Source organism: Muscardinus avellanarius (assembly GCF_963383645.1).
Source record: "Muscardinus avellanarius genome assembly, chromosome: 11".
Taxonomy (NCBI): Eukaryota; Metazoa; Chordata; class Mammalia; order Rodentia; family Gliridae; genus Muscardinus; species Muscardinus avellanarius.
Window position 1 is genome coordinate 64,698,013 of NC_137797.1, and position 25,937 is coordinate 64,723,949.

A 25,937-nucleotide genomic window follows, 5' to 3' on the forward strand; every position below is an offset into this window, starting at 1 on the left:
CCTCTTAAAAGAGAGGTGAGAGAACACACTCGCCTGACCCCACCTCGAGAAATGCTCCTCAGAAGCATATTCCTCACAGTCTCTTGTCCTAGTCCTTGAGTGAGCCCTGCAGACAGGGCCTGGGAAGGCTAGGTGAGTGGGTAAAGGACCCCTTGATCCAGCCCCGAGAGGCTACACCAGGGAAGTGTCCGCTAGCCCCTTCAGTGTGGCATGGCTGTGATGCGCATACTCTGGGAAGCAATAGGGTAAGTCACCATGGGAGTAGTGGTGTGGCTCATCGTGATTCCTGCCAATGGCTGGGCCATCGATACGGCCACGGGAGCCACGGGAGCCACAGACACGGCCACGGGAGCCATGGAGACGGGTGGGGGTGCCATTCCCTGGGCGATTGTTTGAGCCAGAGCAGCTGACAGTGGCGTGATCTCTGGGTTCAAGTGTGGGGGTGGGGGGGGTGGAGCAGCAGGAGGTGCAGCATTAGTTGGGGGAGCAGCCGGAGCTCCAGCTGGGGCCACCAGTTCTTGCTGAGAAACAGGCCGAGGCTGTAAAGCCTGGCTGCTCAGAGTAGTGTGAGTCTGGGCAATGCCATGGTTAAAAGTGGCGACAGTACCCACGGTGGGGGCCAGAGTCTGCTCAGTTGCTGGTGCGGTGGAGCTCAGGGTCATGACCTTAGCCTGATTGCGGAACTGGGCATTTTGTTCCAGAAGTACCTCGTTAGTGGCCAACAGGTTGCTGACCTGCTTCTTTAGCTCCTCCACTCGCTTCCTGAGCATGGCATTCTCTTCCTCTAGCAGTCTGCATTCTACCCCTCGGGGCGGAGCCAAGCTATATTCATATGATTCAAAATGGGGGCCATCAGGAGGGCAGCAGCCACCTCGCCGGCGTTTGGGGCCTGGCTCGTGGTCCTCAAAGCCCCGGTCAGGAAGGTCGTAGATGTCATAGAGATCATGGCGTCGTCCTGGGGGGACTGAGCCTGTCGAGCCTCCACCAACCCCGCCTCCTCCACCCCGAGCATCAAACTCAAAATCCCGTTGCAGGTGACGGAACTTGCACTTGGCTCCTCTCTGACAGTCACCCTTCAGGAAGTCTCGGCAGATAGGGACCTCCTCCTTGCCATTCGGTAGGTCAGCCGGTGAGAGGCCCAGGCCGGCTGCCACCTTCTGCCTCAGCCGAGGGGGAAGCTCTCCTGTCTTCTTATAGCCATCCTCGTCCTCCTTGGAGCCATGGATGAAGCGGCAGTTTGGGCGACTACACTCTTTGTTCTGGAAGTCGTGGCAGAAGATGAACTCGTTTTTGCTTACCCCCAAGTTGGACACCTCGCTCATGTCTGGGTGGCGATATCGACAGCGCTTGCCTCGTTTGCACACGTTCCTCAGAAAGTCTCTACAGATGGCATCTGAACTGGCCCCGCCGCTGCCTGCTGCTGCTCCACCGGCCTCCTCGCTGCCCCCGCCTCCAGGGCCTCCACTGCCGCTCCCTGTGCCGTTGGCATAGCTGTCCCGGTCAGGCATCCTGGTCCCCCCCAACTCAGGGCCTTCTTCCTTTTCTTGCCACTCTTGATTACTGTTAAAAAAAAGAACTGTGTCAAGCAAGAGCCCTCTGAGAGATCTCCCTTGTCCTGACTATAGAGCAGGCAGTCCAGTAGGGCAATGGATTTGGAGATGGAGAATCGAAGAGACGAGACTGGCTGACTTGCCAGAAGTCCCGCCCAGGCCCTTGTGCACCTGGTCTTGGTCAGAATGATTCACACTTGACTAACGGAGGAGGGAGGGAGTTGGGATAAAGCCACTTCATCTCACTAATGTCTAGGCCAAGGAGGGGGAAGGGAAAGAATAGTGTTGCATCTTATCTTCCCTTCTGAGCTGACCTTATAAAAGTTGTGGAAGTGAAATTAAAACTGCTGTCAGTTTCTGAATAGGCTGGGAGACAACTGGAAACAGTGCCCAATATTACCTGCTTAGCTGCTATGACTTTGTGGATGATGGGATGTATACAAGTACTGGATGTTACCAGTAAACAACCACTTCCCTTAACTCCTCTTCCATAGAATCTCAGATGAGGGCTGTGTGTATCAGATCTCTAGAACCCACGAAACCCTGGTGAAGACCGGTGTCACCAGCTTGAGAGCAGTCTCTAAGCCTGTCAATTTTCAGTATTCTCTCTTAGCCCACCACCAATGTCAACCCCAGAGAAGTCAGCCCCTTCTACTTTCTTTTTCTTTTTAAAGTTTTTTGGTCCTGGGAATGGAAGTCAGGGGCATTCTACCTCCAAAATATACCCTAGCCCTAACCGGGCGTGGTGGTGCATGCTTGTAATCCCAGCATTTGGGAGGCTGAGACAGGACAATCACGGTTCGAAGACAGCCTCAGCTACTTAGTTAGGCCCTTTGCAACTCAGTGAGACCTTGTTTCAAAAAATAAAGAATATGCCGAGCGTGGTGGCGCACGCTTGTAATCCCCGCGCTTGGTAGGCGGAGACAGGAGGATCGCGCAGGTTTGAAGCCAGCCGCACGCACTGGCTTAGGAGACCCTGTTTCCAAATAAAAATGTAAAAATAGGTCTGGGAGTGTAGCCCGGAGGTAGAAGGGCTTCCAGGAACCCCAGTACTACAAAAAAAAAAAAAAAAAAAAAAGAATAAAAAGTAGGGCTGGAAGCCAGGCGTGGTGACACACACTTGTAATCCCCGCGCTTGGGATGCGGAGACAGGAGGATCGCGCAGGTTCGGAGCCAGCCGTGCTGGCTTAAGAGACCCTGTTTCCAAATAAAAATGTATAAAAATAGGTCTGGGAGCGTAGCCTGGAAGTAGAAGGGCTTCCAGGAACCCCAGTACCACCAAAATTAAAAAAAAAAAAAAATTAGGGTAGGGGGTATAGCTCGAAGGTAGAATGCCCCTGGGTTCCATCCTCAGTACTGAAAAAAAAAAAAAAAAAAGATAAACCCTAGCCCTATTTTATTTTTTGTGTGTTACTGGAGGTAGAATCCAGGGGCAGTCTACCTCCAAGCTATACCTGTAGCCCTATTTTTTATTCTTGATTTATTTATTTACTTATTTATTTATTTTGGTGGTACTGGGGGTGGAACCCAGAGGCTTTCTACCTCCGGGCTATACTCCCAGACCCATTTATATTTTATTTTGGAAACAGGGTCTCACTAAGTTGCTGAGCCTCACTAAGTAGCTGAGGCTGGCTTCGAACCTGTGCAATTCTCCTGTCTCAGCCTCCTAAGCACGGGGATTACAAGCGTGCGCCACCACACCCGGCTTTTTATTCTTGATTTAAAAATTTGTTTGGTGGTACATCTAGGGGCCTTCTACCTCTGACCTACACCTCCAGACCTATTTTATATTTTATTTGGAAACAGGGTCTAAGTTGCTGAGAGCCACACTAAGCTGCTGAGGCTGGCTTTGAACCTGAGGTCTCCCTGTCTCAATCTCCCAAATACTGAAATTACAAGTGTGTACCACACCCAGGTTTTTTTTTTGTTTGTTTTTTGTTTTCTGGTACTGGGGATGAAACCCAGGGGCATTTTACCTCCGAGCTATACCCTATTTTTTTTTTTTTAATTCTTTTTTTGTGTGTGTGGGTTTGAGGATGAACCCAGGGACATTCGACCTCCAAGCTACACCCCCTGCCCTACTTTTTATTCTTTATTTTGAAACTGAGTCTCACTGAGTTGCAGAGGGCCTAAGTAGCTGAGCTATCTGTGAACCCTGATCCTCCAGTCTCAGCCTCCCGAATGCTGGGATTACAAGCGTGCGCCACCACGCCCGGCATACCCAGATATTTATTCTTTATTTATTTTTCGTTTTTGAGGTGGTACTGGGGGTGAAGTCCAGGGGTTTTTCTACCCCCGGGCTACACTTCCAGACCTATTTTATATTTTATTTGGAATCAGGGTCTCACTAAGTTGCTGAGAGCATCACTAAGTAGCTGAGGCTGGCTTCGAACCTGCGTGATCCTCCTGTCTCAGCCTCCCAAGTGCTGGGATTACAAGCGTGCACCACCACGCCCGCTCTTCTTTATTTTGAAAAAGGGCCTAAGTAGCTGACTACAAACCTGCTATCCTATCTCAACCTCCCAAGTACTGGGATTACAAGTGTGTGCCACCATATCGGGCTTATTTTATTTTGAACAGGGTCTAAGTTGTGAAGGACCTAAGTTTCTGAAGCTGGCCTCAAACCTGTGATCCTCCTGTCATAGCCTCCCAAGTACTGGGATTGCAAGGTATACCACCACACCCAGCTTGAGCCCCCTCTGCTTCAGGGGAGGAGTTCTAAGTTGGGATCTCCACTTCTAGACGCCTATTTGGGCAAGGACAAATGGGAAGAGTTAATTTCACAGGAAGAAATGAGCTTTCTTCCCCACTCCCCGCCTCCATGAGAAAATCCCACTGACATCAAACCGCCCCATTCCTTACTCCATAAAAATCTTTATTTATAGACCCTATAAAAGCTTTTTAAGTCTCCTATTTCCCAAGAGAGCTCTGGAATGTCAGTCCACTGCCCTAGTTATAGCCCTCCCCTCTCTCCACCCCCAGTAAGACTGGAAGTCCCTACCACCACGTGTCTAACCTTCTAAACCTTTCCTAATCAGTGTTCAGGCTCCCCCTTCTGTTCAAATAGGAGAACTTCATACTATTTTCTTCAGCCAGTAAGGGAATCTTTCCTGATAACTTTGGCCTTATTATAACCCCCCTCATTGAATTGACTGTTTTTAATCTCCCTAAAATGACCTACCAGGTCAAGGTCAAAGTTACATAAGCATCTATTTAAGAAACGGGGTCCTCGTCCTCCCAGAATAATAGGAATAACCAGGAAGTGGTTAAAAGACAAACTTTTACTAAAAGAACAACGATCAGATGAAGAATAAATGCCATCTATCCAAGCCTGACCCAGGTTGCAAATCCCACCAGAATCAGAAAATTTGATAGGATAACATCTCCCCACCCAAATCTCCCAGTATTGATACCTGAGGTAGCTCAGGTGAAGTCCGGGGCTCCCGTGGGTCTCCACATCCACATCACTGCTGGGTTCTGAACAAGAAAAGAATAGTCTTGGATGGGAGAAGTGGAGGACTGTGGGGTGGATGTCTTAACAAGAATGACGGCTGCATTGGGAACTTAAGAATTGTTAGGGTTCACACTGAACTTCATCTGACAGAGAGAGGTCAACAGTAAGAAAACGAAGGAAAATAAATGATTCAGAAAGGGTGGGAGGACGGTTGGAAAACCAGTCCTTCAGTGAACCAAAGGGTGAGGGGAGCCCTGCGCCAAGATGAAGGAGGATGTGGGGCCCGCAGCTCTGCCTGAAGTTGGAGTTAAGAACGTTCAATGGGAAACTACACAAGGGCAGCAACTGACAGTGCAACAGGACAGCCGACTGAACTTGGGGGCGGTGATCGTGAGTTTCCGAAAAGTCTAGGAGTCTCCCCGCTGCAAGTCTTCTAGCGTGGCAGGTTCCGTGCGGTGCCGCGGCTCTGAGCCTCCAGCAGCTCAAGAGGACACTAGAGAAGCCCCAGTGAGGCGGGAGGGGGCTCGCGTGACATCACGCCGAGGATGGGCAGGGCGGTGACGTCACGGAGCTGGCGTTGGCTCGCGAAGCGGGGTCAGTCAGAAAGGGGGCTCGGTTCTGCGGAGTGCGGTAGAACCAGCTCGGCGCTGGGGGCCTCGTGTGGCCCGCAAAGCCCAGCGGCTGGGCCGGCCCGACTCCTCCCCTCCGGGCGCGGCCTCCACCTAAGTCTCCCGCCTCCCTCACCTGCCGCCGCCGCCGTAGTTGCTGCTGCCGCCTGCCGGTCCTGTGGCTTCGACAAAGAGCCGCCCACCCTGCCGCTCTTCCGCTTCCTGCGGAAGAAGTGACGCTCTAGCCACCAGACCCGGAACCACACTCTATGGTGGGCACAGCGGTTGCGCGACGGGCTACAGGAAGCTCCCGGCAAGCTTTGCGTGTCGTCATGGCAACTGAGTAGCTCCGAGGAGGACCCTTAACGCAGATCTCAGAAAAAAAGGAGTGGCATCAGCATTTGCCCAACCTTCCCGCATACCTGAAGACAGGCCTTGGGGCGTACACTCCACCCTTCTCAGCGCCATCCAGTTGTAGATTACATCACACACCTAGGCTGTTTTGTGCCAATTTTCATAGCACAGGGAGTGATAGGCACAAACTGGATACAGAATCCCCACCCACAGAACCGCAAAAAACACAGGACAATTCTGATTCTTCAGCTAAGCAGAAGAGATGATTTATTGTACACGCGTTACACTCGGCCACAACAGAGAACTAGTCCAGAATGCCAAAGGCCCAGCGCAAAGGACCAAAGGGGGCAGCTTGTTATGAGCAAGGCGTCTCTCAGGTGATCGTGTCGATGTTCCAGAAACACTGGTCAGGAGCAGCAGTCCAACATGTAGCGGGGTCGCTGGCCTCTGGCGTTCCTTGTTTCTGCCTTTTTGGCCTTCATGGTGCACGCAATAGTTTACTTGGACCTCTGTCTCATCTTTCTTCTTTTGCGCTTCAGTCTGAAAAACAGATAGGAAAATAATGTACCCCCTGCCCACAAACCCTTTTTTGCCCCCACCCCATTAAATTCAAGTGCACTTGATACAGGGTCCTCCTAAATTATTGTGACTGCCTTAAAATCGGTGATCCTTGTGTCTCAGCCTCCCAAGTATTGTGATTACAAATGTGGCTAAACCAAATCCTTTAATGTCCAAGGAGAATCTCCCATTACACCCTCCCCACACACACCCGGGCTGGTAGTCTCAACATACCTGCGCATTCGCTTCTTCCTCCACTAGTAAACATGGTCATAAAAGGCAGAAAAAATATTAGTTTTATTAGCTGATTTAGAGGTAACGCTATAAAGGGCAGTATTTATCTTACTCTGTGATGCTGGGGATCGAATCCAGGTGGGTTCTACCTCCAAGTTAGCCCACCCCAACCGATTATTTGTTAACAGGGTCTCGCTACTACTGACAACCTCACCAAGTTGCTGAGGTTACCTTCGAACCTGCGATCCTTTCTCAGCCTCCAGGAACTGGGATTACAGGCGTGCAACATCACGCCGGGCTTTAAGTGCAGTGTTTGGAATTTAGCAGGTTCTAAACCAAATTATGAGGGCTGGTCGCAGGCCTCAATAATTCGGGCACGCACCACACCTAACGCCTTAATTCGGCGTGTTTTTCTCCCCTCCCATCGCCCTCCAGTAATTCCTACTTTCTTTAATTCTCTTATCAAACTATGCCTCCCAACCCCGGCACTGACTCTCGAGCCCTGCGACTGAAAACCATGGCGGACTTTGCTTGTCTGCACCTCCCTCTTCTTGACAACTTCTACCTTCCAAGTTCACAGCTAGAGACCGCTCACCTTGGCTCTCATGGCGCAGAGGTTTCTATCGGAAAAGAGGAAAAGGCTAAAGTTAGTATGCGATGATGATGGCAAAGGTAGAGGTCAGATGTTAATGGATTGTTCGCGGAACCCGAACACAGCCATCACTACGACTTACCTAGGAAGATGGCGCTAAGGCCGAGAGAGCGCAGGAGTTCCGCTGCCGGCTATTTAGCGGCGCGCTCGCTGTCGTCACTTCCGCCGCCCCGCCTCTCCTGGGGGCGGAGCCTAGGGTGGGCAGAGCCCGCCTACGCCTGCGCGGAGTCGCGTCCTCTCGGGAAGCTTTCAAGAGCGAGTTACCAGTCTCCCTGTCCAGGTTTTCTTATAAGGATATTTTATTATTTTAGCGTGAGCACCTATTTCCACTGTGGTGCACAGGAAGAAGTGCAGACGGGAAGAGAAAGGTGGCTTCCGCCCTCCCTTCTCATTGCTTCTTGGGAGTTGCAGTTTCTTGGAAGCCCTCCATTTTATCTTGTTTAGGTGCAGACTGTAAGAAAATTGCTGATTTGTTTTCCTGGTATGCCTTGTTTCCTTGCTTAGTGTGTGAATATGTGTGTGGGGGGTGGTACTAGGCATTCTATCACTGAGCTATATCCCCAGGCCTACTTTATTTCTAATTTGGAACCGGTCTCGGGGCATTGTGGAGGCTGGCTTTGAACCTGCACTTCTGTCTCCGCCCCTCAAGTACTTGTGTTACCGTTTAAATGGTGCCGAGGGCTCTTTTTCTTATTCAACTAAGGTTTGTGGAATAGAAAAATTAAAACTAATAGGCAGCCTGGTGCAGCTTCAACAAATCTATATTACAAAATCTGTAGGAAAGCCAGTGTGCTGGCGCATTGGGGAGGCAGAGACCTGAGAATCACAGACAGCCTCAGCTACTTAGGGAGGCCCTTCTCAACTCTGAGACCCTGTTTCAAAAATAAAAGGACTAAAAAATAGGGCTGGGGGTGTAGCTCGGAGGTAAAAATGCCCCTGAGTTTTATCCCCAGTAACTAACACACACACACACACACACACACACACACACACACACACACACACACACACACCAAAACAACAACAAAACCTGTAGAAAAAAGAGAAAAGAAAAAGCAGCGTGCTAGCACCCATGCTGGAGAGCCCTAAAATGGACCGCTGCCCCTTTTTAGGAACCCAGCCTTTAAGTCGATTTTGTATTGGTATCTTCTTGTCAGCGTTACCAAGGCTAGTAACTTAGTTCATATGCAGGTGGTGCCTCCTTTGTCTTGGGACAGTGCACCAAGTGCAGGGGTCAATAATTTACCTGGCCTTTACCTCTATTGTAATGGGCAGTATTGGATGCTCATCAGCTCTGGGTGCTTCCAAGCAGCTACAGAATTTACCTTACCTTTCCTTTTTTTTTTTTTTTGGTGGTACTGGGGTTCCTGGAAACCCTTCTATCTCCAGGCTACACTCCCAGACCTATTTTTTTTATACATTTTTATTTGGAAACAGGGTCTCTTAAACCAGCATGGCTGGCTTTGAACTTGAGCGATCCTCCTGTCTCTGCCTCCCAAGCGCAGGGATTACAAGCATGGGCCACCACATCCGGCTTTTTTTTTTTTTTAAACCTTTCCTATACCTAGGCTGGTTGCCTCTATATATTTTTAGGACTAAAGGCTTCAATTGACTCTAAGGCTTTTAATATAGGTCAATCATTAGAACAAGGGCAAAGAGAGGGAGGAACCCTGCGTTGTAACAGCTGCCGCCCCTGCCTGCATGAGTGCCTGCACAGCACCCAGGCCTTTTTACACTTTGGAAAACAATTTTGCAATACCAGCACACTAGGTTTACAGGCGTGCACCACCATGCCCAGCTTGCCTTATTTTCTAAGCTAAATTGTAGCAGAGATTGGATCTGTGAACTTTCAAAGGTCCTAAAGTTCCAGAACATAGATGGATATAATATAAAGTGGGAAGTTGGAAAAACTGTCATACTACCAAAAGATACTCCTAACAGTGTTTAAGAGATCAACTTTTAGCTGGGCGTGGTGGTGCACACTGGTAATCTCTGTCCTTGGGAGGCTGAGGCAGGAGGATCCCGCAGGTTCAAAGCCAACCTCAGCTACTTAGTGAGGCTCTCTACAACTTAGCAACTTAGTGAGACCCTGTTTCCAAATAAAATATAAAATAGGGCTGGGAGTATATCCGAGGTAGAAAAGCCCCTGGGTTTCAACCTCCAGTACCATACACAAAAAAGTCCTTTAGTTCAGTGAGGCGTGGGTTTGGTGGCACACACACAATCCCAGTACTAGGGAGGTTGAGACAGAGGATTGCAGATTCAAGGTCACCCTCCTCCACAACTTAGTGAGACCCTGTTTCAATTTTTTAAAAAAATAGCTGGGCGTGGTGGTGCATGCTTGTAATCCCCGCACTTGGGAGGCAGAGACAGGAGGATCACGCAGGTTTGAAGCCAGCCTCTCTGGATTAAGAGACCCTGTTTCCAAATTTTAAAAAATATAAAATAGATCTGGGAGCGTAGCCTGGAGGTAATAGAAGGGCTTCCAGGAACCCCAGTACCACCAAAAAATAAATAAAAAGGGCTGGTGGTGTAACTTGACATGTAGCACTATACATAAAATCCAGTCTTCAGCTTTACTAGTAATCCTAAACTAGCAATGCTTCCCATGTAGTGAGATGTTAAAACCTAACAAATTACCCATACCATCTCATGCCCTGCCCTGAAAGCTCCTTTTTTTTTTTTTTTTCGGGTACTGGGGTGGTACTCAGGGGGTGATCTACCTCCAAGCTACACTCCCCAGCCCTATTTTTTATTCTTTATTTTGAAACAGGGTCCTCACTAATTAAATAGTAGCTGAGGTTGTCTTCAAACCACGATTCTCTCGTCTCAGCCTCCCAAATGCTGGGACTACAAAAATGTGCCACCACACCTAGCTCCTGAAAGCTCTTAATATTAGCTCTTCTTGGCTTCCTGAATCAAGATAAATACTTGCAGTTTTTGCCATATGTAGCATACAATAACCTAGTTCTGAAGGAGTTATTTTCTCAAATCACACTGTCCCCTTTACTAAATAAAAGCAACATATGAAGACACATTATGAGCAAATCCAAATTTATTTTGATACCATGTCATTTTCAATGTGTTAAAAAACCTCATAAGTTAGTGGGAGCCCTAGTTCCCTGGGACAGCATGCCAGGTGGGATAACTTGTCCCCTCTCTCTTCAAGCCCCCAGCAATTCATCCAATCCAAGTTCGCAGCCTCAGAAAGCCAGGGGTTGTCTCTTCAGGTCAGTCTACTCCTCTGGTTCCTGGCATTTCTTTCAAGGGAGGAAGATATTTCAAACAAGGAACAAAAGCAGTTGAACTTCCAGCTTAGGTTTGTGGAAGATGGAGTGGGAAGGCCCCACCGACTCCAGAGAAAAGGACATGGTTGAGATAGAGTACTTCCTTACAGCTTTGTGAAAATGGGAAGTGGGGTGGGAAAATGGGAAAGTTGCATAAAAAATGACCAAAAAAAAAAAAAGACTTACGAATGAAAATTCATTTGATAGATGAGAATTCTCTTCATAAATGGAGACTTCAGCTCCTAAAAATGGGAAGGCCTGACTAGACAGCCTGGATCGGATGAGGAATCTGCCACTTGTGAATAAAAACAATCTCAAGAATAGCTCCTCTTAATTTCAAGGGCACATAAAATACTAGAAGAGCTGGAAACAAGAAAGAAAAAAAGCCCCAGACATGAGAAAACATTGACATCAGAGTGATATAAAAAAATTTCAGTGGAGTTTTTAGTGGCAGTGGCTAATTTAGCCTCCTCCCTGTTTGTTGGGCCACAAACTTTGACCAAGCAGAGTAGTAGAAAAGGCTAGAAAGAGGGGCTTGAAGACGATGAATTTTGATTCCTGATTTTATTACTCAATTTCTTTTTTCTATTTAAAGTAGTCTTCAGTGGCTGGAAGGCCTGGCCTCCCAAGACCAGAGTCAGTTGGAGCTGGTTGTTGGAAGGGGTGGGTGGGGACTGGGATGGGGCAGGGAGAGCCCGCTCTGCTGGTGGTCCTGGATGGAGAAGAACTGCACTTCACAGAGCCTGGGGTGTGGTGGGAAGGGGATGAGGCAGGAGCAGCCACCTGGCTACAGGACCCACCTCAGTCCCCAGCCTCATTCTCTTCTAGTGTCTCTCCACTGGTGGCATTCTCTGCAGTCTTGGAGGCCTATATTTCAAGAAAAGGAGATTTGTCAGTTTCTGACTACCTGTTTAGGGGACCAAAACAAAAACATCTTGATCTTTTGGGTCAGGACTTAGATCAGGATAGGCACATATCTATACCCTGAGCCAGGGGGATTGCAGGTTCGAGGACAGCCTCAGATAGTAATGAGATCCTCACCAACCTAGCAAATTCCTGTTTCAAAATAAGAGCTGGGACAGGAAGATCAGTTTATTAGAAGACAGCTTCAGCTACTTAGGCCCTTTGCAACTCAGTGACATTGTTTCAAAGTAAAGAATAAAAAACAGAGCTGGAGGTATTGGTTGGAGGTAGAATGCCCCTGGGTTCCACCCCAGCACCACAAAAAACAGAGGTTGGGTGTGTGGCTCAGAGGTAGAATGTCCCTGGGCTCTAATCCCATTACATACATGCCCTGCTACAACAATAGAAAGGTGGAATAAAAGTGATCGGGTTTTCTTGCCAGAGAGGATGATCATAGCATACCTTCTTTTTCTTCTTTTTCTGGGTTTTCCGACTTGCAGAACTCTGGAGGAGGGCCTAGAAAACAGGAGGAAGGAAACAATTTTTGAGGAATGTGGAAGAAATACCAACACCAAATGTTACCCTCAACACTTCAGCTCCTCTCAAGACTTTCACTCTCAGGACAGGCACCACATGTTTACCACTGTCCATTCCATACTAACCTTTAGCTCTGCATCCTGGACCTCAAGCTCTGACTTATAAAGATCAGGCTCAAAGGGACCACTTGTTATCCGCATGGGGCCATTAGGCATGAGTAGAACTGTAAATTTAAACTGGGCAACAAATTCACCTATGGGAAAAATGAATATATATTTTGATAAAATGCTCCTTTGTCATTCTTATGAGAGTTCTGAAGTTACAGAGGAAAGAAGGGTACCATAGAATCATGGCTCCAAAGTGAAAATTGTCAGAACTCACCCTCCTTCTCATAGAGAACATTAAATGGTTGCAGCAACTCATGTTTGGCACACTCCACCACACCCATCCGAGCTTTCTTCTCATCTTCAAATGCTCTGGGTAGAGAAAGATGAAATTCAGAGGTATCTGTAACTCCACGTCATGCCTTTCCATTTTGCTTTTTTCCCCCCAGGGGTGCTGAGACTTGAACACAGGTTCTCATGCATGCTAGGCAAATGGTACATTCCCAGCCACACTGTGCTCATGTTTTAAAATCACTCCTACCCTCTTCAGGCAAAAATCATGCTTAGGACTGCTCATTTTTACATTACTAACTTCGGTGGAGATGGGGCGAGAGGGAGGGAGAGAATAGACATGTGTATATGAGTTGCAAGTCTGAGCAGGAGGGGAGAGGATGGGAGGGATGTGAGAGCGAAGTGTTCTAGGGTACAAGGCTTGAATCACACTGGTTAAGAGTCCTGTTCTTACTAAGTGCAATTACCTTAAAGTAAATGGCATGGCATCAAAACGCCTTTCCACCTCACTGAAAAAGGCACGTGAAGTTTTCATTTTCAGGCCATATTGTTTAGAGGGGTCTCGTTTATAAATCGTGGTTCTCTGTCCCGCATCCTTGGCCTAAGAAAGATAGATTAGTGACACTTGGTCTGATGAACACCCTCAGCCACTGTTCTTGCTGAGAGTTGCTCTCCTTACCTTGCCTTCTCCTGAGCTGACGAGAACATCAACAGCATATACTTCATGAACTTCAAACTCAGCCTTCTCATGGTCCTTCCTAAGACGAAGGAAAAGGAGACCGGAAAGAGTAACAGGTAACTCCCAAGAGTCCAGAGTGGGTTGGATGTGATTAAGTTGGGAATATGGAAAAAAGTTGATGACTAGTTTGGTGGTGGAAGGTGAAGAATTGGGTTGGTACCTACTTCTGCTGGTCTGTGGGATTCTGGATAATAGTTTTCTCTCCATCAATGACATGTTGCTTCAACTGGTGTGAAAGCATACCTGTAGATAGGACAAAGCCTATGGCACCAGCTATCCAGACTCCCAAAAGGACTCCAAATCCACCCAAGTAGTTTGTTGGAGGCTTCTGGGTGAGACTGAGCTAGATCCAGATTGAATCCATAAGGGAGCAAAAGCGTTCTTTCTGCTGAAAGACTCATTCTTAGACTTTAACCCTGTTATCTGAGTTCTCACCTTCTATTGGTGTGCAATTAAATGAGTGGGCAACTTTGTTCCAGGCTTCTGTCACTTGTGTGTTCTAGAAGTAAAATATCAAATAAAAAGTGAGAAATAAGGGGTTAAGTTCTCTATCAGAATAAGAAACAAAAGAACTTAAAGTTGCTGGGCTTGGTGTGGTGGCCCTGGATTCAGGAGGCTGAGACAGAAGTATCCTGGTTTGAGGACAGCCTCAGCTACTTAGTGAGGTCTTCTGCAAGTCAGTGAGACCCTGTTTCAAAAATAAAGAATAAAAAATGGGTTGGGGGTGCAGCTCGAAGGTAGAATGCCCGAGTTCCATCCCCAGTTAAAAAAAAAAAAGAAAAAAAAAAAGGAAAAAAAAAGAGTTCTAATAATATCCTTCAGAGTGCCAACGATTCTCATTGAGTAATTTTTTTTTTTTTGATGCTGGGGATTGAACTCAGGGGCATTCTCCCTCCAAGCTACTTCTCTGGCTCTATTTTACTTCAAAACAGGGTTTCAATAGGTTGATGACAGTCTCTCTATTTATGGAGACTGTTTATATACTTGTGATCCTTCTGTTTCAACCTCCCAAGTACTGGGATTATAGGTGTTTTCCACCACACCTGGCTATTCATTGGTTTTTCATTTTATAGTCTTAGAATCCCAACTAATTAAAAATACTTTGAGCCAGGCGCATGCTTGTAATCCCAGCATTTGGGAGGCTGAGACCGGAGGATCATGGTTCACGGACAGCCTCAGCTACTTAGCGAGGCTCTTCGCAACTCAGTGAGACCCTGTTTCAAAATAAAGAATAAAAAATTGGGCAGGGTGTGTAGCTTGGAGGTCAAATGCCTCTGGGTTCCATCCCCAGACCCGCAAAAAAAAAAAAAAACAGGGTCTTGCTGAGAGCCTCACTAAGTAGCTAAGGCTGGCTTTGAACCTGTGCGATCCTCCTGTCTCAGCCTCCCAAGCGCGGAGATTATAAGCATGTGCCACCACGCCCAGCACTAATTATTTTTGAAACAGGGTCTCACTAAGCTGAAGAGTCTCACTAAGTAGCTAAGGCTAGCTACGAATCCAGATCCTCCTGTCTTAGCCTCCCAAATACTGGGATTACAAGTGAGCACCACCTACACCTAGCTTAATCTACTGGTTTAAACAAACCAACCCAGATGTGGTGGCACCCGCATGTAATCTCAGCATTTGGGAGGCTGAGACAGGAGGATCACAGGTAAAAAGCCAGCCTTGGCAACTTAGCAAGGGCCTCTGTAACTTAAAGGGAGCTGTTTCAAAATAAAAATACAATAGGGCTGAGGGTATATCTTGGAGGTAAAATGCTTGTGAGGTTAAGCCTCAGCACTGCCACCCACCCCCAAAGTAAAGTGTGAAGAACAAGAAAGTACAAAAAACAGCAATGCTTTTAAGTACTGAATGGGTCTCTGGAAATTTAAGGGTTAGAGAAAGCTCTCCACTGACAATCTAACATGCTTAATTCTATTAGTTTGCCGGGCTTGGTACTGCAAGAGTGTAATCGGATCGCATTTGGTAGACAGCCTCAGCTACTTACTGAGGCCCTCAACTTAGTGTGAACTTGTTTCAAAATAAATAATAATAATTAGGGTTAGGGATGTACCTCAGAGGTATAATGCCCCTTGGGTTCCACCCCCAGTACTGCCAAAAAAACCCAAAAAACCCAAACAAACAAAAAAACCCAAAAAACAACAACACAACAAAACAAAACCCAAACTATTCATAAGAAATCTACAATTCCAGGGATTCCTAACACTGCCTTGCAAAGTACAGAATATATTTTGGGCTCTCTTTTTTAAGATCAGTGTACTGGTACTATTTTCTTTCTCCTAACCTTTTCTTGATTTTTGCCATAAGGTGTGTTCAAAGGTAGACATTCTACCTCTGAACTACAATCTCCAGCCCTATTTACTTTTTGGTATTGTGGACTGAAGCCAGGGGCATTCTACCTCAGAGCTACACCTCCAGTCCTACTTTATTTTATTCTTTATTTGAAACAGGGTCTCACTAAATTATGGAGGTCCTCACTAAGTGTACCTAAGGCTGAGAACTTCCAATCCTCCTGTCTCAGCCTCCCAAGTACTGGGATTGACAAGCATGTACAACGTACAACCATGCCAGGCTTTTTTTTTTTTTTAAACAGGGTCTCCATAAGTTGCTGAGGCTTTCCTTGAACCTTTTATTCTCCTAATTTAGCCTCCCAAGTAATGGAATTACAGGAATGTGTCACCATACCTGACATGTCATAAACTTTTGATTAATTAATTAGATTTTTATTCTTTATTTTGAAACCGGGTCTCACGTAGTTAACAGAAGGCCTCACTAAATAGCTGAGGCTGTCTGCGAACCGCGATCTTCCAGTCTCAGCCTCCCAAATGCTGGAATTACAAGCATGAGCCACCACACCCAGCTAATTAATTAGATTTTTGCAGTGCTGAGGATGGAACCCAGGGGCATTCTACCTTCAAACTATACCCCAGCCCTATTTTTTATTATTTATTTTGAAACAGGGTTTCACCGGCTGCAAAGGGCCTAAGTAGCTGAGGCTGGCCCCGAACCTAGATCCTCCTGTTTCAGCCTCTCAAAACTGGGATTACAAACATCCGCCACCACACCCAGCTGCTTTCAAATTTTATTTAGGTTTTTCTTTTCTGTGGTACTGAGGGTGGAACCCAAGGGCTTTTCTATCTCCGGGCTATACTCCCAGACCTATTTTATACTTTATTTGGAAACAGAGCCTCACTAAGTTGCCGAGAGCCTCACTAAGTAGCTGAAGCTAGCTTCGAACCTGTGTGATCCTCCTGTCTCAGCCTCCCAAGCGCTGGGATTACAAGCAAGCACACCACGCCTGGCTAGATTTTTGTTTTTAAAACCTGTGTCTTAGCCAGGCATGGTGGCACAAGCTTGTAATCCCCGCACTTGGGAGGCGAAGACAGGAGGATTGCGCAGGAAAAGACCGTGTCACCCCCCTAGAAAAAAAATATATATAAAATAATAGGTGTCTGGGAGTGTAGCCTGGAGGTAGAACAGTTTCCAGGAACCCCAGTACCACCAAAAAAAGCCGGGCGTGGTGGCGCACACTTGTAATCCCAGCATTCGGGAGGCTGAGACTGGAGGATCGCGGTTCGTGGACAGCCTCAGCTACTTAGTGAGGCTCTTTGCAACTCAGTGAGACCCGGTTTCAAAATAGGGCAGGGGCTGTAGCTCAGAGGTCGAATGCCTCTGGGTTCCATCCCCATGCCCACAAAAAATTAAAAAAATAAATAAATAAAATAAACCTGTGTCATAACCAGGTATGGTGGTGCATGCTTGTAATCCTAGTACTTGGGAGGCTGAGACAGGAGGACTGCGCAGGTTTGAAGCCAGCCTCAGCCACTTAGTGAAGCTCTCAGAAACTTAGTGAGACTATGTTTCCAAATAAAATATAAAAAGAGGTCTGGGACTATACCCCAGAGATAGAAAGCCTCTGGGTTCCACCCCCAGTACCACAAACAAACAAACAAATAACTGTGTCTTAGTGTTAAGTCACCTAACTTCAAATTATTTTGGGAAAATATACACTTAAAAATATAAAAAGATGCTGGGTGTGGTGATGTACACTTGTCATCCCAGCATTCGGGAGGCTGAGACCGGAGGATCACGGTTCACGGACAGCCTCAGCTACTTGGTGAGGCCCTCTGCAACTCAGTGAGACCCTGTTTCAAAATAAAGAATTAAAAAAAAAAAAAAAAGGGCAGGGGGTGAGGGGGTGTAGCTCAGAGGTCAAATGCCCCTGGGTTCCATCCTCAGACCTGCAATAAGTAAATAAATAAATAAATAAATAAATAAATAAATAAATAAGTTGGTGAGGTGTCACATGCTTGTAATCCCAATACTTAGGAAGCTGATACAGGAAGATCTGAGTTAGCAACAACCTCAGCAACTTAGTGAGGCCCTTTCCAACTCAGTGATACCCTGTTTCAAAATAAAGACTAAAAATAGGGCTGGGGCATAGTTCTGAGGTAGAATGGCCCTGGGTTCCAAACCCAGTACTGCCCTAAATAAATAAAATAAAAAGAAATAAAGAGCCGGGCGTAGTGGTGCATGCTTATAATGCCAGCATTCGGGAGGCTGAGACTGGAGGACCAAGGTTCACAGACAGCCTCAGTTACTTACTGAGGCCCTTCACAACTCAGTGAGACCCTGTTTCAAAAATAAAAAAACTAAAAAATAGGGCTGGGGGTGTAGCTTGGAAGTAGAATGTCCCTAGGTTCCATCCCTGGTACCAAGAGAGGAGAGGAAAAAAGGAGCCAGGTGTGGCAGTGCAGGCCTGTAATCCCAGTACTTTGGAGGTTGAGACAGGAGGAATGCAGGTTAACAGCCAGCCTCAGCTACGTAGTGAAGCCCTCTGCAATTCAGTGAGTGTCAAAATAAAAAAATCAGCCTTGGGATATAGCTCAGAGGTAGAATGCACCCGGGTTCAATCCCCATTACTGCAATAATAAAATAAAGTAACAACAAAATAAAATGGCCAGATGTGGTGGTGCTTGCCTATAATGTCAGTACTTGGGAGGCTGAAATAGGAGAATAAGAGTTTCAAGGCCAGCCGCTGCAATTTAGCAAGGACCTGTTAAAAAAAATAGAACTGGGGATACAGTTGGGAAGTAGAATGCCTCTAAATTCAATCCCCAGCATTAAAACAAAAACAAACAAAAAGCACCCATAAAAAAAAATCTTTATAAGCCAGTCCTGATGGTGCATCCTTGTAATCCAAGTACTTGGAAGGCTGAGCAGGAGGGTTTGGGCCAACCTCAATTACTTGGTGAGACCCTGTTTCAAAATAAAAAATAAAAAGAGAGCTGGGGGTGTAGCTCAGAGATAGAATGCCCCTAGGTTCAATCCCCAGTACTGGAGAGGGGGGTAGATCTCTATAGGTTCCTAGAGAAAGGGACCATATATCTCCTACACCTTACATGTACCTATCTATGATAGGTGCTCACAGTTAACATCTGTTGAATTAATTCTTTTTTTTTGGATACTGGGGATTGAGTCCAGTATCATTCTGTCTCCAATCTATACCCCTACCAGACTTATTTATTTGGAAACAGGATCTCACTAGGTTGCTTAAGAGACTCACTAAGTTGCACAGGCTGCCTTTGAATCTGCGATCCTCCTGTCTCAGCCTCCCAGGTACTGAGATTACAAACATGTGCCACCATGCCCAGCTATATTGTTTTGTAACAGGGTCTTGCTAGGTTGCTGAGAGCCTGACTACTCTGCTGAGGCCATCCTTAAAGCTGTGATCTTCCTATCTCACTATCTCAGCCTTCCAAATTTTGGGATTACAAAAGCATACCACAAGGCCCGGTTGGCCTTGCCTCATTTTTTGTTTTGGTACCAGCAACTGAACAAAGGGAATTCTACCTCTGAACTACATTCCCAATCCTTTTTTTTTTTTTTGGCAGTACTGGGGATGGAACCCAGGGGCATCCTACCTCCGAACTACACCCCAGCCCTACTTTGTATTCTTTATTTTGAAACAGGGTCTCACTAAATTGCAGAGGCCTAAGTAGCTGAGGCTGTACATGAACCGTGATCCTCCTGTGTCAGCCTCCCAAATGCTGGGATTACAAGCGTGCGCCACCAAGCCGGCTCTTCCAGACCTATTTTTATATTTTATTTGGAAACAGGGTCTCACTAAGTTGCTGAGAACCTCACTAAGTAGCTGAGGCTGGCTTTGAACCTGTGTGATCCTCCTGTCTAGCCTCCCAAGCGTGGGGATTAAAAGTGTGCACAACCATGCCCAGCTCTATTTTTTATTCTTTTTTTTTTTTGGGGGGGGTAGTACTGGGAATGGAACCCTTCTACCTCCGGGCTACACTCCCAGACCTATTTTTTATATTTTATTTGGAAACAGGGTCTCTTAAGCCAGCAAGGCTGGCTTTGAACCTGTGCGATCCTCCTGTCTCCGCCGCCCAATCGCAGGGATTACAAGCATGCGCCACCACGCCCAGCTATTCTTTATTTTGAACCATGGTCTGAGTTGCAAAGGGCCTAAGTAGTAGATGAGATGACGCTGTCCTGGAACCACAGTCCTGTCTCAGCCCCTCAAATGCTGCGATTACAAGTGTGTGCCACCACGCCCGGCTTTTATTCTTTATTTTGAAACAGGGTCTCACTGAGTTGCAAAGGGCCTCACCAAATAGTTGAGGCTCTTGGTGAACTGCGAACCTTCCGATCTCAGCCTCCCAAATGCTGGGATTACATCCATGTGTCATTTTGAAACAGGGTCTCACTAAAATCCTAAGGCTAGTCTCAAACCAGTACTTCTGTTTTAGCCTCCCAAGTACTGGGATTACAGGCAAGCCCACCATGGCTCCTAACTCTTTAAGAAACTCCATTTTAGCCAGTTATAGTGGTACATGCCTGTAATCCCAGTAATTGGGAGGCTGAGACAAGAGAATTGCAGGTTGGCAGCTGGTCTCAGCTACTGAGTGAGTCGCCCCCCCCCCCGCTACATAGCAAGACCACCATGTTTCAAAATAAAGAAAAATAAGCCGGGTGTGGTGGCGCTTGCAATCCCAGCATCCGGGAGGGTCAGACTGGAGGATCACAGTTCGCTGCCAGCCTCAGCTACTTAGTGAGGTAGAAAAGCCCCTGAGTTCCAACCCCAGTCCCCCCCCAAAAAAAAGCCAGGTGTGGTGGGGCACTCTTGCAATCTCAGTACTTGGGAGGCTGAGACAGGAGGACAGTGCAGGTTCAAAACCAGCCTCAGCTACTTAGTGAGACCTTGTTTCAAAATAAAATATAATAAAATAGGTCTGGGAGTGTAGCCCAGAGGTAGAAGGCCGCTGGCTTTCATCCCCAGTACCAACCAACCAACCAACCAACCAACCAACAAATAAATAAATAAATGAGAGCCAGGTGTGTGCCACACTCTTGTAATCCTGTTACATAGGAGACTGTGGACTGCCTCAGTAAGTAGTGAGACTCTGTTTCAAATTACAAATAAAATAGGACTAGGGGTATAGAGGTAGAATGTCCCTGGGCTCAATCCCTATTTCCCCTCCTCAAAAAACTCCCATTACCAAAAAAATAAAAAGGGGCAGGGCAGTGTAGTTCAGAGACAGAATGCCCCTGGATTTCATTTCCAGTACTCCTTCTCCCCTTCCCCGAAAAAACTTAAGAAGTTGGGTTTTTTTCCTCACAAGAAGACTGTCAAGAAGTTGGCAATTCCATACAGAGGTGCCTATTTCATTTTTGGTCTGTCAATCTTTGGAGTTAGATAAAACACCTTACCTGGTTTCCAGGTTTGACCAGGCGTAGGGCAGCTTCAGCACAAAGGTGAGCTGCCTTTATGACATCTGCTTTCCGTCCTGTAACTTGAGTCCCCTATAGATAAGGAAATGTAATTAGTGTCTTCTCGAACAGCTTGCTAACTCAGCTGGTCATCTGGCTAGTATCGATGTACCTGCATGCAAGGCCAGCCAATGAACATATGAAAAAAACTTTTCTCCTATTGCTTTTCTAAAGACTGGACAAAATTCACATGGTGCTAGAAGAGGATAGGAGGCAAATGGCAGTTCATCCTTCCCAGAGTTCAGAAGCAGGCCACTTACCTGAGCTACACCGACCACAAAAGTATGAGCCACATTTGCGATGAAGCCATCCACATGAACCCCAAGGTCACTGAAAGGCAAGAGCAGAGTCTAGCATTAGGAACTGGCACTACGTAAATGCTTAGGAAAAAGACAAATGCTCTAGAATGGTTTAATCTTACATTTTTACCAAGTCACCTTCCTTGAGAATATAGTCCTGGTCACTCTTCAAAGGGGAGAAGTGACATACACAGTTATTTACCGAAATGCTGGTAGGAAAGGCAATACCTGTAAAAAGAATCATCAGCCTTACTGCCTTGCTCTCTCTCCAGATCCCTGCTGCCCTTTAGAAAAATGGAAGGATTTTCTCTGGGATTTGATTAAAACTTAAAACAGTGCCATTCCAAATGCCCCAATATCTCAATCAGAGCTAGGGTGGGGGGTTACATTATTAGAAGGGAAAAAAACCAAAAGCACAGAGGACCAAATATGGGCTACGCTTGTAGAATTAGGGAGGGTTGTTTCTTTTTTTACCTTTCTTCATTTCCTTTTCTTTCTTGAAGATTTTTCCTGTCTCTTCCATAATCATGGCATCACCCTTCTCACACAGGCTCAGCACTGATACACCTGAGCTGGATGCTTCCACCAAAGATCGAAGTACCCCTGGGGAACAGAAGCCCACCTTGTCAGCCTAGCATGTGTTTATTGTCTAGTTACCACCCAAGTAGTACCTACAACTTTAACTTAGTTTCTAATACTTCCCAGTGCCACTGTCCTGAGGCTGAAAGAGGAAACAGTTGTTGCCTCTTGGAATATATCTACCTATAATCTCTAATTAGAAGGTCAACACTCCCCTCCTTATATGACAACTAGGTATACAGAATCTCCTCCTTAGGTAAGGCCTTAAGACTTTCCATAACAATGCACTGGTGCGGTAAAATACAATTATGACCTTTATGGAGTTCTTGCCAAGGTATCCTACATACTTTCAGACTAGAAGAAATTTATAGGCGTCAGGGACAATGGGAAGGTAGACAAAATTGCTGACTCAAAGCTGATGCATTGTTAAATGTTACCTTCTTCTCAACATCGTAATTAGATGTTAGTAATTTCAATTTATATAGACTATTTCCTCATAAACAAGTATAAAAACCAAAGGACTTAATCTAAGGTCCCTGAACTTCAGGGGGCTCAGGTCTTTAACTTTCAGTAGATGTCAAAGTGGTTATGTGATCCCAGTTTCAAAATTGGTCCCCAGCCCGGCGTGGTGGCACATGCTTGTAATCCCCGCGCTTGGGAGGCTGAGACAGGAGGATCGCACAGGTTCAAAGCCAGCCTCAGCTACTTAGTGAGGCTCTCAGCAACTTAGTGAGACCCTGTTTCCAAATAAAATATTAAAAAATGGGTCTGGGAGTATATCCCGGAGGTAGAAAGCCTCTGGGTTCCACCCCCAGTACTGAAAAAAAAAAAAAAAAAATTGGTCCCTAAGATCACAAGCACCTCAAGTTTGGAAGAGGAAAACCTTTTCTGATTCAAAGTATCAGATTGAATAGTGTGAAATACAAGGAGAACCAAAAAGGAAAGGACTTTTTTTTTTTTTGCAGGTCTGGGGATGGAACCCAGGGGCATTCAACCTCAGAGCTATACCCGTGCCCTACTATTCTTTATTTTGAGGCAGGGTGTAAGTTGCAGAAGGCCTCACTAAATAGCTGAGGCTATCCACAAACCGCAATCCTCCAGTCTCAGCCTCCCAAATGCTGGGATTACAAGCATGCACTACCAAGCCCGGATGGAAAGTACTATATATATATTTTTTGCAGATCTGGGGATGGAACTCAGGGGCATTTGACCTCTGAGCTACACCCCCTGCCTTATTTTTTATTCATTATTTTGAAACCGGGTCTCACTGAGTTGCAGAGGGCCTCACTAAGTAGCTGAGGCTGTCCGCGAACCGCGATCCTCCAGGTCTCAGCCTCCCGAATGCTGGGATTACAAGCGTGCGCCACCACGCCCGGCTGGAAAGGACTACATTAATTTCCAATCTATTATGAAAGTGTTCTGTTCATGCCCTCTCATGATAAATTCTGAATTTCAGGTTTTGTTTTTGAAATGTTTTGGTGTTTTTAATTTTCTTGTGTGTGATGCAAGGGATTGAACCCAGAGGTATTCTACCTCTGAGCCACACGCCCCAGCCTATTTTCTTTCCTTTCTTTTTTTTTTTTGGTGGTACTTGGGGTGGAACCCAGGGGCCTTCTACCTCCAGGCTACCTTCCCAGACCTATTTTATATTTTATTTGGAAACAGGGTCTCACTAAATTGCTGAGAGCCTAAGTAGCTAAGGCTGGCTTCGAACCTGTGCCATCCCGTCTCAGCCTCCCAAGTGCTGGGATTACAAGCGTGCACCACCACACCCAGCTATTCTTTTTGAAATGGTGCCTGCTGAGTTGTTGAAGGCCTCACTAAGTAGCTGAGGCTGGCTCCCAGCCTCCCAAGCCCTGGGATTACAAGTGTGTGCCACCATGCCTGGCTGGTGTTTTTAAATTTTGAAACAGGATCTCAGCAGGAGTGGTGGAGCACACTTGTAATCCCAATATTTGGAAGGCTGAGACAGAAGGATGGCAGGTTCATGGCCAGCCTCGGATACTTAGTGAGATCCTATTTCCAAATAAAGAATAAAATAGGGCTGGGGAATGTAGCTCAGAAGTAAAATGCTCCTGGGTTCAATTGCCAATACCACAAAAGGAAAAAAAGAGAGAAAGAGAGAAAGGAAGAAAGAAAGAGAAATAGGATCTCATTAAATTGCTGAGTCTGGCCTTGAACTCCTGCCTCAGCCCCCCAAATGTGGGGCTAATCATTAGCATGGGCCACCATGACCCACTTGGTGATTCTCTTTTTTGTTGTTGTTACTGGGGATTGAACCCAGGGGCATTCTACCTCTGAGTTACACCCCAAGCCCAATTGTGAAACAAGGTCTTGCTAAACTGCTGAAGCTGGCTTTGAATCTGTGACCCTCCTATCTCAGCCTCTCAAATACTGGGATTACAGGTGTGTGCCACCATACCTGGCTTGATGATTCTTCAGAAGCCATTAAAAACTCAGGCTGTAAGCCAGGCGTGGTAGCGCATGCTTGTAATCTCAGCATTTGAGAGGCTGAGACAGGAGGATCGCGGTTTGCAGACAGTCTCAGCTACTTAGTGAGGCCTTTTGCAACTCAGTGAGACCCTGTTTCAAAATAAAGAATAAAGAAAAAAATAGGGCTGGGAGTGTAGCTCGGAGGTAGAACGCCCGAGTTCCATTCTCAGTACCAGTAACAACAACAACAACAAAAAGTTTTTTAGCCACAGGAGCAAAGACATTCCAAATACTTCCTCCCAACTATACTTGCTATCTTTGGGCTTCTATACTAAAACCATTTAGAAGCCCAAAGACAGTTTCTCTCTAAGTGGGCTATAAATGGAAAGGTGAATTGGAAAAAAAAATCATGTCACTGCTGAGGAGAGCACTGCTGGGATAAGGATATTGTGACAATACTAAAACAGTCCTCCCTTTTCCAATAGTTCACAGCTTGTTTTTGAGTGAGAGCAGAACCTCACAACATTCTTTAAAATAATGTCAAATTCGCGAGAACAAATTTGAAGGCCGACTAAGGCCATGTGCACAGATTTGGAGAGGTGGTGGTAATGAGTAACTTCCAGAAAAGCAGATCTCTCTCCAAGAGTTGTGTTAGACGCTCCAGGGGTGCCCTCCGAGGTAGCCCAGGGGTAGAAGAGGCCCCCACCGGGGTAAGAGATGAAGGAAGGAAGGAAAGGCTCCAGCAAAGCACGTGTTGGGGAAGCCTGTGTCAGGGACCGCAGCAGAGGAAGAGAGGAGCCAGCGATCCGCACAGAGACTGGGCAACACGTGCCGACTCGGCTCCCGACCGCCCGGAGCCACGGCAAAACAGAGGGGCGCTTCTGTCGCCAACAGCTGGGCGCTTCCTTTCCGTGGTGGCCTCGCCGCCGCCAGCGCCAGGGGAGGCAGAGATCCGGAGAGAAGGGTGAGGAGCAGGCGAGGACGCGCTCGGCCTCCTTACCAACGGCCCACGGTGGGCGCCGGCCGGGCCCCCTGCGCTCCCCGGCGCAGGCCCGCGCCTCCAGACTCCAGCCCGGCCAGGCCGCCGCGTCCCGGCGCGACGCCGGTCTACCACGCCGCCCCGGGCGGACAGAGGCGCGCCCCTCGGCGGCTCACTCCGCAAAACCCCGCCGCTCAGCCCCTCCGGGGACAGCCCGGCACCTCTCCCTCTCAGCCTGGACTCCCGGACCCCTGAGGCCGCACTCACGGTTGGCGATGTCGCCCCCCATCTTATACTTGGTCACGACCAGGTCCTCGGCGATAGTTTGCTCCTGCTGCTCGTCCTCGCCCGACATCTTCCTACTACCACTACTGCAGCCTGGTTTGCCCTGAGCTGCCGCCTCCGTTCCCCTTCACAGCCGCAGGCTGTGGCCAGAATCTCCGCGGTACGCGAGGAGAGCGCGAGCAAAAGCGCGAGCAAACCAGGCTGCGGGCGGGCAGGCGGCGAGAGCAAGGAGCTGCGAGCGCGCGGGCTGCGCGCAGGGCACGCCGGGACAGCGAGTCCAGCCCATGGCGGCTTCCAGCGGCC

The 25,937-nt window shown here is 47.2% G+C and overlaps 2 protein-coding genes across 2 annotated transcripts; both read right to left on the bottom strand.

Annotated features, from left to right (window-relative positions):
• Window positions 1-200: 200 nt before the first annotated feature.
• Window positions 201-5,022, bottom strand: ZC3H10 (zinc finger CCCH-type containing 10; the record flags this gene model as incomplete). Its single annotated transcript, XM_080706279.1, has 2 exons — window positions 4,964-5,022; window positions 201-1,560 (listed from the first exon to the last, which is right to left on the bottom strand). Exon 2 carries the CDS (start codon window positions 1,506-1,508, stop codon window positions 201-203), a length of 1,308 nt encoding a protein of 435 aa, XP_080562405.1. The 5' UTR covers window positions 1,509-1,560; window positions 4,964-5,022.
• A 6,476-nt stretch (window positions 5,023-11,498) lies between these two features.
• On the bottom strand, window positions 11,499-25,704 carry PA2G4 (proliferation-associated 2G4; the record flags this gene model as incomplete). The annotated part of the gene is made up of 13 exons (XM_080706471.1): window positions 11,499-11,564; window positions 12,063-12,116; window positions 12,263-12,390; window positions 12,519-12,613; window positions 13,000-13,133; window positions 13,212-13,290; window positions 13,436-13,514; window positions 13,707-13,770; window positions 21,000-21,092; window positions 21,320-21,389; window positions 21,481-21,586; window positions 21,833-21,961; window positions 25,617-25,704. 13 exons carry the CDS (start codon window positions 25,702-25,704, stop codon window positions 11,499-11,501), a joined length of 1,185 nt encoding a protein of 394 aa, XP_080562597.1.
• Between the last annotated feature and the right edge of the window lie 233 nt (window positions 25,705-25,937).